The 14382-nt window shown below is 41.1% G+C and overlaps 2 protein-coding genes across 3 annotated transcripts in view; both read right to left on the reverse strand.

Annotated features, from left to right (window-relative positions):
• LOC116718725 (proteoglycan 4-like) lies at window positions 1-5915 on the reverse strand. 2 transcript variants are annotated; one of them, XM_032560935.1, is made up of 7 exons: window positions 5647-5915; window positions 3889-5551; window positions 3550-3775; window positions 2402-2569; window positions 2235-2323; window positions 1220-1287; window positions 1-1104 (listed from the first exon to the last, which is right to left on the reverse strand). In XM_032560935.1, the coding sequence occupies exons 2-7, from the start codon at window positions 5515-5517 to the stop codon at window positions 912-914; spliced, it is 2373 nt and encodes a 790-aa protein (XP_032416826.1). In that variant the 5' UTR covers window positions 5518-5551; window positions 5647-5915; the 3' UTR covers window positions 1-911. The 2 variants fall into 2 exon arrangements, with proteins under 2 accessions (XP_032416826.1, XP_032416825.1); XM_032560934.1 differs by having other exon boundaries at window positions 3550-3805; window positions 5647-5794.
• ahctf1 (AT hook containing transcription factor 1) overlaps window positions 5797-14382 on the reverse strand; it is a 23941-nt gene continuing 15355 nt past the window's right edge. Inside the window, 18 exon segments of the mRNA XM_032560927.1 lie at window positions 5797-5951; window positions 6032-6154; window positions 7194-7299; window positions 7392-7559; window positions 7813-8455; window positions 8537-8752; window positions 9535-9679; window positions 9900-10007; window positions 10088-10221; window positions 10223-10239; window positions 10867-11014; window positions 11137-11268; window positions 11970-12114; window positions 12190-12380; window positions 13361-13507; window positions 13651-13707; window positions 13818-13941; window positions 14073-14169. Of these exon segments, the coding sequence (XP_032416818.1) occupies window positions 5933-5951; window positions 6032-6154; window positions 7194-7299; window positions 7392-7559; window positions 7813-8455; window positions 8537-8752; window positions 9535-9679; window positions 9900-10007; window positions 10088-10221; window positions 10223-10239; window positions 10867-11014; window positions 11137-11268; window positions 11970-12114; window positions 12190-12380; window positions 13361-13507; window positions 13651-13707; window positions 13818-13941; window positions 14073-14169 (2720 nt within the window). The 3' untranslated portion in view covers window positions 5797-5932.

Here is a 14382-nt window from a genome sequence, read left to right on the forward strand (position 1 = left end):
TTTTTAAGTTTAACCATATTTATCAAATAGCAGTCAACAAAAATAAGACATTCTACATACATTCAGTCAGAAAATAGTCTGAATCAGATGCTTGTTGCCATAAATTGCATTTAACAAACCTATTAATATCTCCCGAGCTACTTTTACATCTGCAAATTGTTGTGCATTTTTTTCTCCTTTACATCTCTCCCATATCTGCCGACAGCAGCAGTTTTACACACAAAATCCTCTTAGATTTTAAGACTTTGGCAAAGGCAATCTTATATGATCATCAAATGCATTCAAGACACTTCAAATTCAAAATAAACTTAATTCCTTAGGATTTAATTATTAACTTTATTTGGAACATAACAAATGACTATATACAAATCTAGCAGTAGCAATAGATCCTTGCTAGCCGGTTGCCTTTTTCCTCTTGAATAGAAAAACAGCAGGTCTTGAACTTTTAAAACGGCAACAAGAAAAGAAAGCCTTAAAATAATAGAATGGGAATAAAACCTCTTTATGAGATCTGTTCTGTTCATCATTAGGAACCTCTAAAAATCCACATTGATTGCTTTTCTTTGTGCCTTTCAGTGTCCAGAGCTCAAGCGTTAGAAGATAAAATGGTCACTTATCAAGTGAAATCAAGTTTGCATGAGAAGGAAATGTAAACTCCAAAAATAAAATCCTCCTTCACACTCAATTTACCGTTTTTGTCCCAAAAATAACCCTTCCCACGTCCATCGTTTCCATTTTCCTCTTTGTAGAGAAAGTTTTTCAGAAAAACTGCAGCACAATGAGGCATTTCAAGAAGCAGAACCATCATAAGTTCAGGCCGTTCCTTTTTATTTGACAGCTCTCGACTTGATTTGGTTCAAATCTCCATGCAGCCGCCTGAGGTTCACTGGTTATTACCACCTCCAGCCTCCTCAAAGTTTCCTCCTCCTGGTGACGGGCTTTGAGAAAACGATGTCTATGACGCGTTTGCGCCGAAGGTTCCTGGTGGTCGGAACCGGCGCTTCGTCTGTGATCCTCCTCAGTGCTCGCGGCTCAGCCGGGCTGGGCAGAGGTGAGATCAGATCCACCTCGGCGATGGGAACGGACTCCGAAACAGCTCTGGATCTGAGGGTGAAGAGACACAAACAGTGAGCATATTTTTATTAGTTTCAGCGCTTAAAAAGTAGAACAGTCAAACATTTAAATCTATTAAAAATTTGGTTTTAAGAGCAAGTCTTACTTTGCTGTTTTCCTGCTTGTAGATGTCTTCTCCACTTCAGCGCGATCATCTTCTGAGGAAGCTTTATTCTAAAAGGAAAACAGGAGTTGACTCTTTATCCATCAAGGTAAAAAAAAATTGAAAAAGTATTTAGACCACTTTGACCCGTCTTTTAAATCATAAACTTTAATATATTTTATGTGACAGACCAAAACAAAGGAGCACTTCGGTGTGAGGTGGAAGGAAAATGATACATGTTTTCCTGGTGGTTAGTCCCCTTTTCTCCAAAACCCCTAAATAAAATCTAATCTCATCTGATTTAAATAGTATCTTACATTAAAAGCGGCTGTTCTGAGAATCCCCTCCTTAGGGAAGATTCATAAACCAAACACTTTGAAAAACCTGTTCCCCCCCTTCACCTGTGGTGGCACTGCACCAAAAAAAACAACAACAAAACCTTCTGAAGAAGAGGTGACTTTGTTCTTCACAAAATGTTTTTTTTTTTTAAAAAAGGAGTGGCGTCAAATTTTAGCAGCTGCAGAATGTCTCGTTTGTATTTGGCCAACGACTTGGAGGTACTTCTTCCGCTAGCGCTAGACTCACGTTTGTTTTGGTTGCATTTACCCAGAATGCCCTGATCGATAGTCTGTTTTCTGCTTTTGGAGCTTGACATTCACATATGTATTTGAACAGCAGTAGAGTTCACTTCAATTGGACTTAGGTTTGTAGCCGGACAAGAGTTTACTTTTTTGGTCCGCATCAGAGTTCGATTGCGTATTCACGCCTCTTCAAAGGAACCAAATTTCCTAGACAAAACTAGAGTCAATTAAGCGGATCAAACAGGGTTGGTGTTTATGCACCCAAAGAGCACATATATTGATTTTTAATGGCAAAATTTTTGTTTTATGAATTGAAAACCATGTATTATTTTTCCCATTTTGCCATTATGGAATATGACTACATTAATCTGAGATGTAAAGGGAGAAAATCTGTCCAAAATCCTAAATATGCTCAGCTGTTAAACTGAATCTTCTACCTGAACAGAAGCATCTTTGACTCTACTCCTGCTGCGGGTGACCGGTGCCTCAGACTCCTCGCTTGGCAAAGAAGACTCTGTTTTACGAGCTGAAACACAGAAACGGTGCAAGGTTAAAACCTTCCTGGATGGGCGGAGGAACATAAACCAGCTGGGATTTGGCTCACCTCTTGTTTGTCGCTGTCGGGAGGGCGAGTAGATGAACGAGTTTTCTCCTGGACTGGACTGACCTGCTGCAGGTTCAGGTGCCGGGCCGTCTGGTACAGGAGGAGGAGATGAAACCTGATCCACTGATGATTTGGTATTTCTCCTCCTGGTTCTCTCAGTCTTTACACCTGATTTCACAAGTTGACACATTTAAATATGATTATATGTTGGTCTTATCATAGCTGCATCAAATGCTCGACCTATCCCTTAATCGCCACAGTAACAACCTTGTAATTAAATTTGACAAAGTTGAATTTTATTTCAACTTTCTAGGACATATTTTGGTTTTTAGTAGCAAAATAAATAAGTAGAAACCATATATCATTTTTCTTCCATTTTGTAAGTCAATACGGCTGCTGAACCACCATGTTTAAAATCTAATAAAAAAAACATAAGACCAAATTCTGCTCTTACGTCAGTGCTAGTTGTAGCAGTGATGACTGCTTTCTGCACCAATCCAAGCATTTTAACACAGAATCAAACAGGTTGGCATCAGAAGTGAGAAAAAGTCAACCAGTGATAAATATTTACACTTATCCATGATAGATGGAAAAAAGGTAGCTAGGTATTTAGCTAACAGGAGAATGTTAGTAGCTAGTTGGCGACAGCCTGAACAGAACATCGTGAAGATGTGCTTTTTTTATTTATTTGATTTTTTTACGTAATGAAGATGCTTCTGTGCGGCTCAAACGGAAAAGTTTCATGAGGGGAATATAAAAAAAAAAAAAAGAGCTACATAAAATATATGAGATTAAGTTAAATTTAAGACCAATTTACTTTTTTATAATGAATGTAAGACTTCTTAAGCATGCATGGACATCCTGCTGTGTCTTACACCAAAAACTATTTATAAACCCAAGCATTTAAAGAGGTTCTAGATCATAGGTGTCAAACTCCAGTCCTGGAGGGCCACTGCCCTGCAACTTTTAGATGTGCCTCTGCTGAACCACACCTGAATAGAATAATTAGGTCATTAAGGCTCTGGAGAACTGATCTACACAAGAAGGAGGTAATTAAGCCATTTCATTCCAGTGTTTTGTACCTGTGGTCCTTGAGGACTGGAGTTTGACACCTCCTGTTATAGGGTTAAAAACTGCCTTGTTCGTACCTTCCCGTTTCTCCTCTTCATCCTTGAGTCTCTGGATGAGGGCGTCTGCAACAGGAGTTTCAGAGTCCACCTCTAATGGAGAGTCCAGTAGGGGCAGATCCTCCTCAGGATGGTCCCAGAGTCTGCTTCTCGTTGGGCGACGATTGTTGTTTGGACCAGACTCCAGGGGATCTTTGCTTTCTCTCACTTTTCCTGAACCACTTTCTTCTCTCCTCCTCCTGTTGCTCTGAGGAAGGGACACAGGAACCAGTTTTACCTATGGAGTTTAAATGTGAGATGAATGAAACCAACCGATGAGAATGGAAACATAGGAGGAGTGGATGATGGTTGAACCCTTACTTGAGGATACACAGTTATAGTGATCCGGCTGGACTGTCGAGTTGTCCTCCCAGAATGGGAAAGTTGCTGCTTTTTCTCTTCCTCTTTCTGTTCTCCTTCGTCTTCTTCAAACACGACTGGCAGCATCTGTGGTCTAATTTGTTTGCCGCTGCATTTTAGAGGAGAGACGGGCTCCTCCTGGACCGTCACAGGGGTCAGCTCTTCCTCGTTGGTATTACTCGTCTTTCTGCTGGACCTCCTGGGGGTGCTGGCCTGAGTCATCCTGAGTTTAGAAGGAGTTTGAGTCTTGTTGCTGTTTCTGCGACCTCTTATCGTTTCCACAGCCTTATCCTCTTGGCTGTCCTCTTTGATTTCCACGTCTGCGGCCGCAGATACTTCCTCGCTGCTGGTTCTTATTGCAGCAGCTCTCTGCGATCGTCTGCCTGGCGAAGCCCTCTTGGAGGTTGAAGCCATAGAAATCTCATAATCCATGTTTTCAGGCGCCTCTTTAGGAATTACCGGCTGACTTTTGCGAGTACTTCTACGAGGTGTGACGATTTGGAGCGGTTTGCCTCTCCTCGGAGAACGAGGAACGTCGTTGCTAGTTTTTGTCAACTCTGTGTTTCCATCGTGCTCTTGCTCGCTCACTGCCTCTGGAGAGATAAAAGTCTCCTCTTTTCTTCCTCTTGTCATCCTCCGGGATGGAGTAGAAGGAGCTTTCTTCCCCTGAGAGGCTGTCGTTTGTTTCGCAGTTTGACTTTCTGAGCAAACGATGTTCTCCAAAGGTTCCTCTGCAACGTTTTTATGCCTCAGTTGTCTCCTGGGTTTTTCCTCCGTTTCATCCTCATGTCCAACTTCGGTGTCTGATGATGCTGTGCGCTCAAGTTTCTTGTCTTCAACAGCAGACTCAGTTTTTTCCATCTCTGTAGGAACAGACCCGTTCCCCTCAGGCAGCTGCACCTCCTCAGTAGGGATTGGTTTTCCCTCAACAGCTTCTATTCTTTCAGCAGAGTCGGCATCGTTCACAGCAGCTGGAGGTTCTTCTGGAACCGATACAGAAGGAGCTTCCTGATCTTCAGATAATCTAATTTCTTCTACCTTTGCAGCTTTTATCTCTGCAGAGTCTTCTGTCTCCTGTTTTTCTGCAGTAGATTCAGTCTGCAGATCAATTTGGGAATCTCCAAGCTCTTCTTCCTCAAGTCCACGATCATCATTTTGATCCAGGTTTTCCGTCGCCGTGCCCTCTCCTTCTGATGGAGCTTCTTCCCTGTTATCCATGTCCAAAGGAATGATGTCAGGTTTGTCAAATAGATCTTCCCTCTCCATCTGCAGCGGCTCAGGGAGCTCCGACGGGTGCAGATCATTCTCCACAGCCGCCTCTGCCTCCTTGACTCCGTCTTCTTCCGTGTCCAGCATCAGCGTGAAGCCAGTGTGAATCTCCGGCTGCTGCTCTTCGGCCGCAGCGCCCGGCTGCAGCTCAGGAAGAGCGAGGTCGGCGGCGCCCACCAGGCCCTCCTGTCCCTCCATGAACTCGAAGGGAACCAGCAGAGTGGTGGAAGGTTTGAGCTCCATGTATGACGATGATGATGATGCTGGCTCTGTGTTGGCGTCCAGCTCCATCCCTACATCGTCTCCGTCGAGTCTCACCATCACAACCTCGCCTTCGATGTCGTCCTCCTACGATCTGAAAACACATTCAGGATAAAGCCTGTTAATTTAGATTAAAATAATCTAAATATACGGTTGAATTTGACTTTAACGTGATCTGGAAGTCGTTACCTTCATCTCTGCACCAGGTGCGATCAGAGAGAACTCAGCGGCTTGCTGCTCTGACAGATCCTGCAGAAAGTGGGCGTTTTCCTGCTGCATGAGGACCGAGCCGGGCTGAAGCAGCGGCGGCCTCCCGTTACCCTGAACCTCATCAATGATCTCCACCTCACTACCAGAGTCTTCCACTTCGTCTTCCGCTTCCTCCTCCTCTTCTTCTTCTTCTCCCTCTTCAGCTTGATTAGATGACTCCTCTTCACCTTCATCCTCAGATGCAGGACTGGACAGTTCTTCGCTATCATTCAAGCTCACTACAGCTAGGAGAGCAACACATGAGTAAAATGATCAAGTTCACCAGAACAACTGTAAACGTGAGAGTGAATGTGATCGTCCTCACAGTGGGAGTCGGTGCCTGTTGGCTCTGAGGAAGTCACGGAAGCCGTGGATTTCTGTGGCGTGAACAATGACTGGGTCTACAGCTGCTAGATTCTCCTCCTCTTCCTCAGCCCCCAACAACTCGCTGCATGGGAGGAAGGCAGCCATTTTAAAACGGGTCAGAAGCATCTTTAGTATGTCTAAATATCAAACTTTGCAGTGTTTTGGGAACATTTCTAAATTATAAAGATTTTTTCATGCAAATCAAAAGCACACTGCAAAAAACCAAAAATTTTAAATTATTTTTGGTCTATTTTCTAGTGCAAATATCTTGAAATAAGAAAACTAACTTACAAGTAACTTTTCAGCAAGATTTAATAACTTGATATTGATGAAAAAATACTAGTTCCCCTGACATTATTTCACTTATTACGAGACATTTTCTCCTTGTTATAAGTGAAACAATCTGTCAATGGAACTAGTTCTTTTTCATCAATATTAAGGAATTATTGACTTAAAACAAACTCCTAAAACTTCTTACGTGCAAGTAAGATTTGCCTTATATCAAGTGTACTAAGATATTTGCATTAGAAACTAGACCAAAAATACTTGGTAAGATTTTGTTTTTGTAGTGCACCTAGAATCTCAGCTGACTGCAATGTGTTAATTTTCTAAAACCATAAATTTAAACTGAATAGAGGTGAATAAATTACTACATCATTGAAAAAGTTAATTTATTTTAGTAAATAAATCTACAGATACAACCTTTATAGTCATTGCAAAGTTTCTCTGATTTATAAGTCTGTGGCTTACAGCTATTGAAAAGCAAGTATTCCGTTTGTTTGTTTTTTACTGGAAAATTAGAATATTCTGCAGAAGATACAGAATTTAAAAAGGATTTTTATAGCTGCTGGCCTTGATGGTTGTCCAGCAGGAGGATGAGCTTCAAGCTGGACGTTCACATGAATTAACGAAAGTTAAGAAGAGTTCATTAATTTATGTCAGAGTTTGAAGCGTCTCCACACACAGACGCATCCAGGACACTTTCCTGGTATGAAGCTACTCCTGAGCCACAGACAGGATAAGAAGCATCTCATCTGGTTTTGTTTCACATTAAAGTGAGAATTTTTGAGATTCCTCGCTTTTCAAACAGTAACTGGAGTTGTTTTAAGAGAAGAACACACCTGTTGAGGCTAGTCTGGCTCAGTGATGCGTTGTGTATCGCTGAGCGGCTGAGCGGAGAAGGCAGGTCATCACCAAACAGGTGCTTCTGTACAAACTCTGTCAGATCTGAAGGGAAGAAACGATCAGTTCATTCCAGGTCATGAAGATGGTCAACCACCTGCCTTCAGTTTAAAGTGTTTCCATGTAAACATGCTCACCTGTGCTCTGCTCCAGGTCTAGTGCTGCTTCGGTTGTGGCGTTACCATCTTCGGGTGGTTCGGGTTGCTCTGTGTTCGACTCGGCTGCCTCCCACTGAACATTTAGTTCTTCACCTTTCACCTCAGTTCTGACCTGAGAGTCTGAGCTCTCGCTCACCAGGTTACCGACTGCAGCATGAAAAATGGACCAGAGAACTTGATGAAGAGCAGAAAAGGTTTAAGTTATTTTTATTTTTCTAAAATAAGATCAACTTAATCAAATGGATTTGGTTCAGGCGAGAGATGCAAGTTATCAATTAATGAGTTAATCTAAGGTTGATTTATCTTATTTGACTAACGATTAATTGATAAGCTGCAATTTTATTTATTTTTGGAAAAAATAAATAAAACTGCTCTAATAAAAAAAAAAGCAATAACTTACCTTCATGGTGAGTAGATGGCTCCTCTTCATCAGGACTTGCAACATCTTCGTCTTTGCTCATTGAGACCATATTCAGATCATCTTCTCCTTTAGATTCAGCTCCTTGCTCCTCATGCTCCCTCAGAGCTTGACCCCTCCCACTGACCTCCTCACAGAGGTCTCCTTCCCTCAGAGACTCCTCTGCTGTCACGTCAACTTTTGAGGGGAGGTTAAGGTTTTCCTCTGTGGTCAGATCAGGTGTTTGTTCTGGTTCGTCACTCACAGATCTGATGTTAAGAGTCACTACATCATCCTCCTCCTCTTCCTCCTCTCCAGGTATGTGTCCCTGGGCTCGCTGAGGGTCTTCTGAGAGCGGAGCATCGTAATACTCCAGAGTTGTGTCTGTTGACTGGACAGACATCAGGCTGGTGTCAAAGTTCACACTGATATTTATCTGACTTGCATTTCCTTCTTCCTGGGTGGAAGACGGCTCGCTCTCAGAGCGCCTAAGCTGCGGTGAGGGAACGCCGCCTTTTGGAGGACGAAATTTTACACGAGGATGTTGTCCTTCCTCATCTTCCTCCTCAGGACGTTGCGAAGACCAGGTCTTGCGTGTCGCTTTGGAGCCTCTGCTTAGCTGGTTGATCTCACTGTCTGCTGCCATCTACAGAGAAACACAAACAACTTGCAGAAAATATACAGACCAAACAAGAGACGCCGACCCACAATATCATCGTGTTTTTACCCCGTTAGTCCACCGGATCCCCTTCTCCGTTTCAGGGGTCTCTCCTTCTTCTATGAAGGTGATGCGGCTCTCTTTGGCGCGTAGCGGGGGGGTGATGGAGCGGCCTGGAGAGGCAGACGGAGTAGCAGCAGGCGTAGGTCTCAGGTTGCTACGCAGGATGGACTGCGGTGTGAACGCCGAAAAGACCGGGCCAGAAGCAGCTAGGGCCCGAGCTCGCTGGCAGAGAGGAGAGCAAAAGGTTAAAACATTCACCAGTCAAGTTTATTTGTACAGCACCTTTCAGCAACAAGGGAGTTCAAAGTGCTTCATGTCATAAAAACACAAAAATACAAAGTCGCAAAAGACACAATTAGCAACTGAAGCATTAACATTTTGTCAAGTGCTGATTCTGTCATCTATCAGCTGATTTGTTTGTGAAATGAAGTTAATGACAAATTTTCCTGGAGATGTCACACATATAATAAGTGCTTTTTCACTTCCAAAATTAAACAGACAATTCCTCTAACTAGTGGATTCAGTGACTTAAAAAAACCCAAAAAAACAAAAAACATAAGATAAAAGAGAGCAGTTTTTCAAAACCAAACCTTATAGCACATCCAAACTCATTTATCTGTGCCTAGTGGGGCTGAAGCGATTAATTAGTTTAATCATGATTAATCATAACTGAATTATTTGTTTCTTTGCATCTTTTATTTCTACTACTTTTTGCATGTGTTTTTACATACAAAAAGGCTTAAATGAAAGGGCTGGAGAATGTGCCAATTTCTTAAATCCGATTAATCGTCAGAATAATCAATAACTCAATCATTAGCTGCTGCCTTAACACCTAGCCATCTTTCACACAACAGTATAAAATGTTTCTTTTTTTGTTGAGATATTTGGGACATTTAAAAAGGACCAATTCCAAAAAAAAACAACCATCGTCTACAAATCATCATCATTCAGCCGTTTTTTAGACGTAAAAAAACAGAAAGTGTCGTCCAAAGTGATGGACTCACCTTGACGACCTGCGGCGTCTGCAGCAGACTGAACTCAGGCGCTTTTCTGAAGCTCTTTGGAGAAACCCAGGAGGTTGGAGGTCCGGGGGGACTGAGGAGAGGCTGAGGAGTCTGACAGGACGGGTGGACCACCAGATCCATCAACCTGAGACACATTAAAGAAGATTAAAAAACAAAATCTACTTTAATCAAGATGTTTCTGTGCATGCACACAATGTTTGTGTATTTAGTTATAAACCTGGTTAAAAACAAACAGGACTAATATGTTGTCACTTTTAATGGTGACATATTTCATGCATTTTAGAAGCAGTTTATAAAGGAAAAATAATCCTTAAAGGGCCAGCTCCTTGTTCTCCTGAGAGTACCTTGACTTTCGTTTGGATGTCATGGTGATTGGCGTTCCTAGGAAGGGATCAGTAAAACCGAGCGATGATGACCTCAGACTGGAGCTCTGAGCATCCGCTGCTTTTGGTCTGGTGACAACGATGAATGAGTTACATTACTATTAAATATATTTAAATACCGTAGTAGACAATTGAAGCAATAAACTCACGTCTTGGCTGGTGAGGACTGGGGAGTCGCTTCTTTTCCGAGCCAAACCTCCTCAATCTTGGTGAGGACGCTGCTGATGAATCCAGCTCTGGACATCACCTTCTCGTTGGCAGAGCGCTTGGTGATGGTAGACAGCTGGCTGTGGCCGAGAGACTACAAGTGGAGCAAAAACATAAAATTAAAATAGGATTTTAACCCTCTTAGGCCGAACGTGTCGGCGACGACGAAGCCAAATTTGCAGAACCTGTAATTCTGCCACGCTTTGCGCTGTCTGAAAAATTCCCACGGTTTCTGAAAGGGGAGACGTTGCGCTTTCCAGCCAATATCGGGTTATTACGGTAATTTCACTCCCGGGGTTGCAGGGAGTAAAATTAATCTGAGGGGCGCTCTTTTAATAAACGGTAAATTGAGAAAATAACTTTCTAGATATTGAAAGTTCCAGTTGTTATGGATAAATGATCAATATATATTTACTAAAGAATTTTGTAGAATTAAAATAAGCAAAAGTATCCAGGCAGAGATTTTAATTTAGGACTAAAAGGGTTAAGTAAAACTATTTACACGAGATTATATACTGTCACACGAAAATACCATAGGTGGCAAGAGGTGGTTTGTTTTTTAAATGCATTTCTGACTTTAAAATATGAAAAATGTGTTTATTTCTATGAAAAATATACACAATTTATACTTAATCAAAATAAACAACAAAAAAAACATACTAATGTCCGCAGTAGATATAAAAGATTTCAAAACTCTGCTTCCACAAAGGAGAGCAGCTACCTTCTTTGTGAACAGTGGATGGATGTTGATAAGGTTTGGATCGCTCCATCGCCAGTTTTCTCTGCACTCTGGGCAGAACTTTGCCGTACTGGTCCAGTATAGAGTTCCTGGTGTTGGATCGCTCTTTGACCTTTGGGTCTCGCTCGTTCTGCAAAGAAAGTGAAAGCTATGCATCAATGTAAAGGTTTTATTTGATCTGATTATAGATGTTACTGCTCATAATAACATTAATATAATGTTAATCGTGTGAAACCATTCTTCTGCACATACCACCAGGTTCATTTTGAGGGTTTGGTTGAGCTGCAGAGCAGGAATGTAGTTGGCCTGCTGCAGGTAGTGAACCATCAGCAGCTCTCTGTTTTGAAGGCCTCCTGTGCCTTGAAGAAACTTTTCCAAACAGTCCTGAACCAACATAGAAGGTCAGAGATTAAAACTGAATATAACATGTAAAAAGTTGAGTTAAAGTTCAATCAATCAAATTGTATTTGTATAACACATTTCAGTAACAAGGCAGTTCAAAGTGCTTTACATCACAAAAATACAAAGTCATAGTACAAACAGTCAACAACATTACACTTTGCTGTCATTACACATCAGACTATTGATTAATGTTTCATTGATTATGTCTCAAAAGCAACTCTAAACAGCTGGGTTTTTAGTCTAGATTGAAAGGAACTCAGTGTCACACAAATCTCCAGTTTCAAACTAATTATGCATCAACTTAAGCCTGATGCAATAAATAATTAATTTCATGACACATGATAATGAGCATTTTTATTCTGACAATTAATATTTTTGATGGGCAATTTTGTTTACAGTGACTGCATTATCTAGTTTTTATGGTTTCTGTTGTGTTTCTCTGCCCTTCCGTCGTTTTATTCATTGGTTTTGGTTGCATTATTTTGGATTTTTAAAATCTCTTCCAGTTCCAGTGTGAAGGGACTGGAACTGGAAAATTAAAGTTGTTCTTGACTACGCCATTATCAAAATATTACTTGAAAATGTTCTCAAAACAACTATATTATCGTTTCTCTGAATAATTACTGGGACAATTAATCTTCCGGCAAAATGTGCTGTCATGACAGGCCCAACTCTCCGTCTACCTGTTCACTGAGGCCCAGAGGCAGCTTGAGCAGCTCCTTCATGAGGCCCAGCTCCTGGCAGCTCTCATACAGGAAGCCCAGCAGATCAGCAATGTTCAAGCGGTTCGAGTGCTGCCGAAGTAAACACCACGCCTCGATGAGACACCTGGAACCAGAGGACACTGGCTTGTTGACTGCGAGTAAAATGAAACAACATCAGTCGACCAGAAACGTAACGGACCTGTTGTGTAGCAGCACGGAAAGAGAAAGTTTGGCCTGAGAAGTGGAGGTAATCGAAGGCTTCGTAACATGGAAGTAGCGCAGCGCCACAGACTGCTGGCCGTGACACATCAGCGCCTGCAGAACCCGCTCATGCTGCCACTCGAAATGAAAATGAGAAGCAGCTGGGTGTAGAAGCAGATCAAAGGAACTCTGAGGAGGACAAAAAAGAAAATTATAAACACTAGAAATACAAACACAAGAGGATCTTCAAGCCATCATCAGAGGAAGATGGGAGAGGTTAAAGCAAAGTGGGATTTCCACATTTTGATCAATCAGAAATGTCAAGTTTAGCATAAAGAGATGTTAAGACATACAGCTCTGGAGAAAAATGAAGAGCCCACTGCACTGAGCCCCTCTGAAAACCTCCTGGTTATTCCACCAAATATTGATTTCTGAACTCTTCCTGAGTTAAAACATTAGTATTCTTGTTTCTAAATTAATATGAATTTGCTTTCTTTGTATTATTTTAGGTCTGAAAGCTCGGCATCTTTTTGGTTATTTTTTCTGCAAATAAATATTCCAAATGTTTTGCTTGGAATTCCAGAGACATGTTGTCAGTAGTTCATGGAATAAAAGAACAATGTTCATTCTACTCATAGATAAACATATAAAAAGTAAAATCAGAGAACTGATAATTGTGCAGTGGTCTCTTAATTTTTTCCAGTGAAAAAGTTTCTCTTTTTCTATTATAGCCTACTACAAAAACAAATAAACTTTTCAATAATGTTCTTATTTATTAAGATGCATCTTTATACCTCATTGAGGACGACGTTAGAATAAATCAGATTAATAAAAAGCTGCACCTGCCACTTCATACTTTTTCTCATAAAGGAAGTCCATCTAAAGCTTGAAGACTTTAAAGATATTTGGTTTCCCTTCCTACATCTACATCTGTAACATGTAAAGTAAAATTGTTCTTTTCTTTTTGTGCAGATACAGTGAGCCCTGGGGTTGTGTGATTTTTTGGGGGAGGGATTGCACTGTATGTTAATTTTTATCTATTTTGTTTTATTTTTCAGGTTTTTTTGTTTTTGTATGTCTGTATAGCAGAAAATTCTAATAAAAATATTTGGGGGAAAAAATAAACAAAGGAAGTCCATCTGCAGCTCAGATGTTTTATCACATTTTACCTGATGGTCATTATGATCCAGCAGCCAGAGTCCTTGTACCAGTTTAACCAGTCCGATGGGGATGGAAAAAGCTGTGGGAAAAGATTCCACTGATGTTCCATCCTTATTGGGGAAAGAGTACATGACATCCAACAACAGGTAAATCACCTGAAGCACAGGTTAAGGATGCAATCGAGCTAATCAGTTCTTAAACAATATTATGGCGTTTTAGAAAAACGCAAACTCATGCTAAAGGAAGAACTGCTGAGGCAGCATAAAGCTGCAGCTAGCCGCCATTAGACTGAGGATACAATGGCGTGCTTGGTAGCTTCTTCGATGTTGTCCAGAAGGTAGATGTCAAGCAAGGCCTGTGGATCATAAACATAAATTACATTTGTTTACAGAATACGTTTCTGCATCAACACATGAGATGAAATACATCAGAAACAGAAAAGTAGAAATCAGTCAAATCTCTTACATGCAAAGTAGGTGGGGGGTACTGTCCTGTCCCACCCTCGTCCCTCCGCCACAGATTGGTCAGACATTCACCACACTGTCCAACCAAACCATCGATCATAAGGCAATCAGCACACCATTTATTCCTGGAAGAGAGGGCGCCTAGTTACTTCCTCAAAAACATTTACAGTAACATATTTTAATATGAAAGATTCTGATTAGTATATAGAAATTATTTGTCAGGTTAGTTTAGTGTGTGATGGAGTTGGGCACTCACTTGGCCAACCTGGTCAACTCCTCCCTGCGTATGGTGTAATAGTTACTGATGACTGAGTGAGTAAAGAAAGGCCTGGGAATCTGCAGAGCATCTTCATCTGGTGGTAGATCAGCAGGGGCAAATAGGAGTGAATTCAGGGCAAAAAGAACTATTTATTTGGGTTTGTTTAAGAAGTTCTCTTAACAGAACAACTAGTGTTCTCCAGTTTTCAAATACAGTTCATTTCCTTTGAAATAACTAATTTGTACACTAATTTAAACAAAAATATTTATACATGATATGATTTCTTTTTAGTAACTTTTCTAAAAGA

This window comes from Xiphophorus hellerii, chromosome 4, assembly GCF_003331165.1.
Source record: "Xiphophorus hellerii strain 12219 chromosome 4, Xiphophorus_hellerii-4.1, whole genome shotgun sequence".
Taxonomy (NCBI): Eukaryota; Metazoa; Chordata; class Actinopteri; order Cyprinodontiformes; family Poeciliidae; genus Xiphophorus; species Xiphophorus hellerii.

Coding starts and splice junctions, on each gene's coding strand:
- LOC116718725 (XM_032560934.1), bottom strand. CDS start 5,517: ATGGTGAGACTCGACGGAGACGATGTAGGGATGGAGCTGGACGCCAAC. Junction 2,324..2,401: donor CCGACAGCGACAAACAAGAG/GTGAGCCAAATC, acceptor TCTGTGTTTCAG/CTCGTAAAACAGAGTCTTCT. Junction 1,288..2,234: donor TCAAAGATGCTTCTGTTCAG/GTAGAAGATTCA, acceptor TTTTCCTTTTAG/AATAAAGCTTCCTCAGAAGA.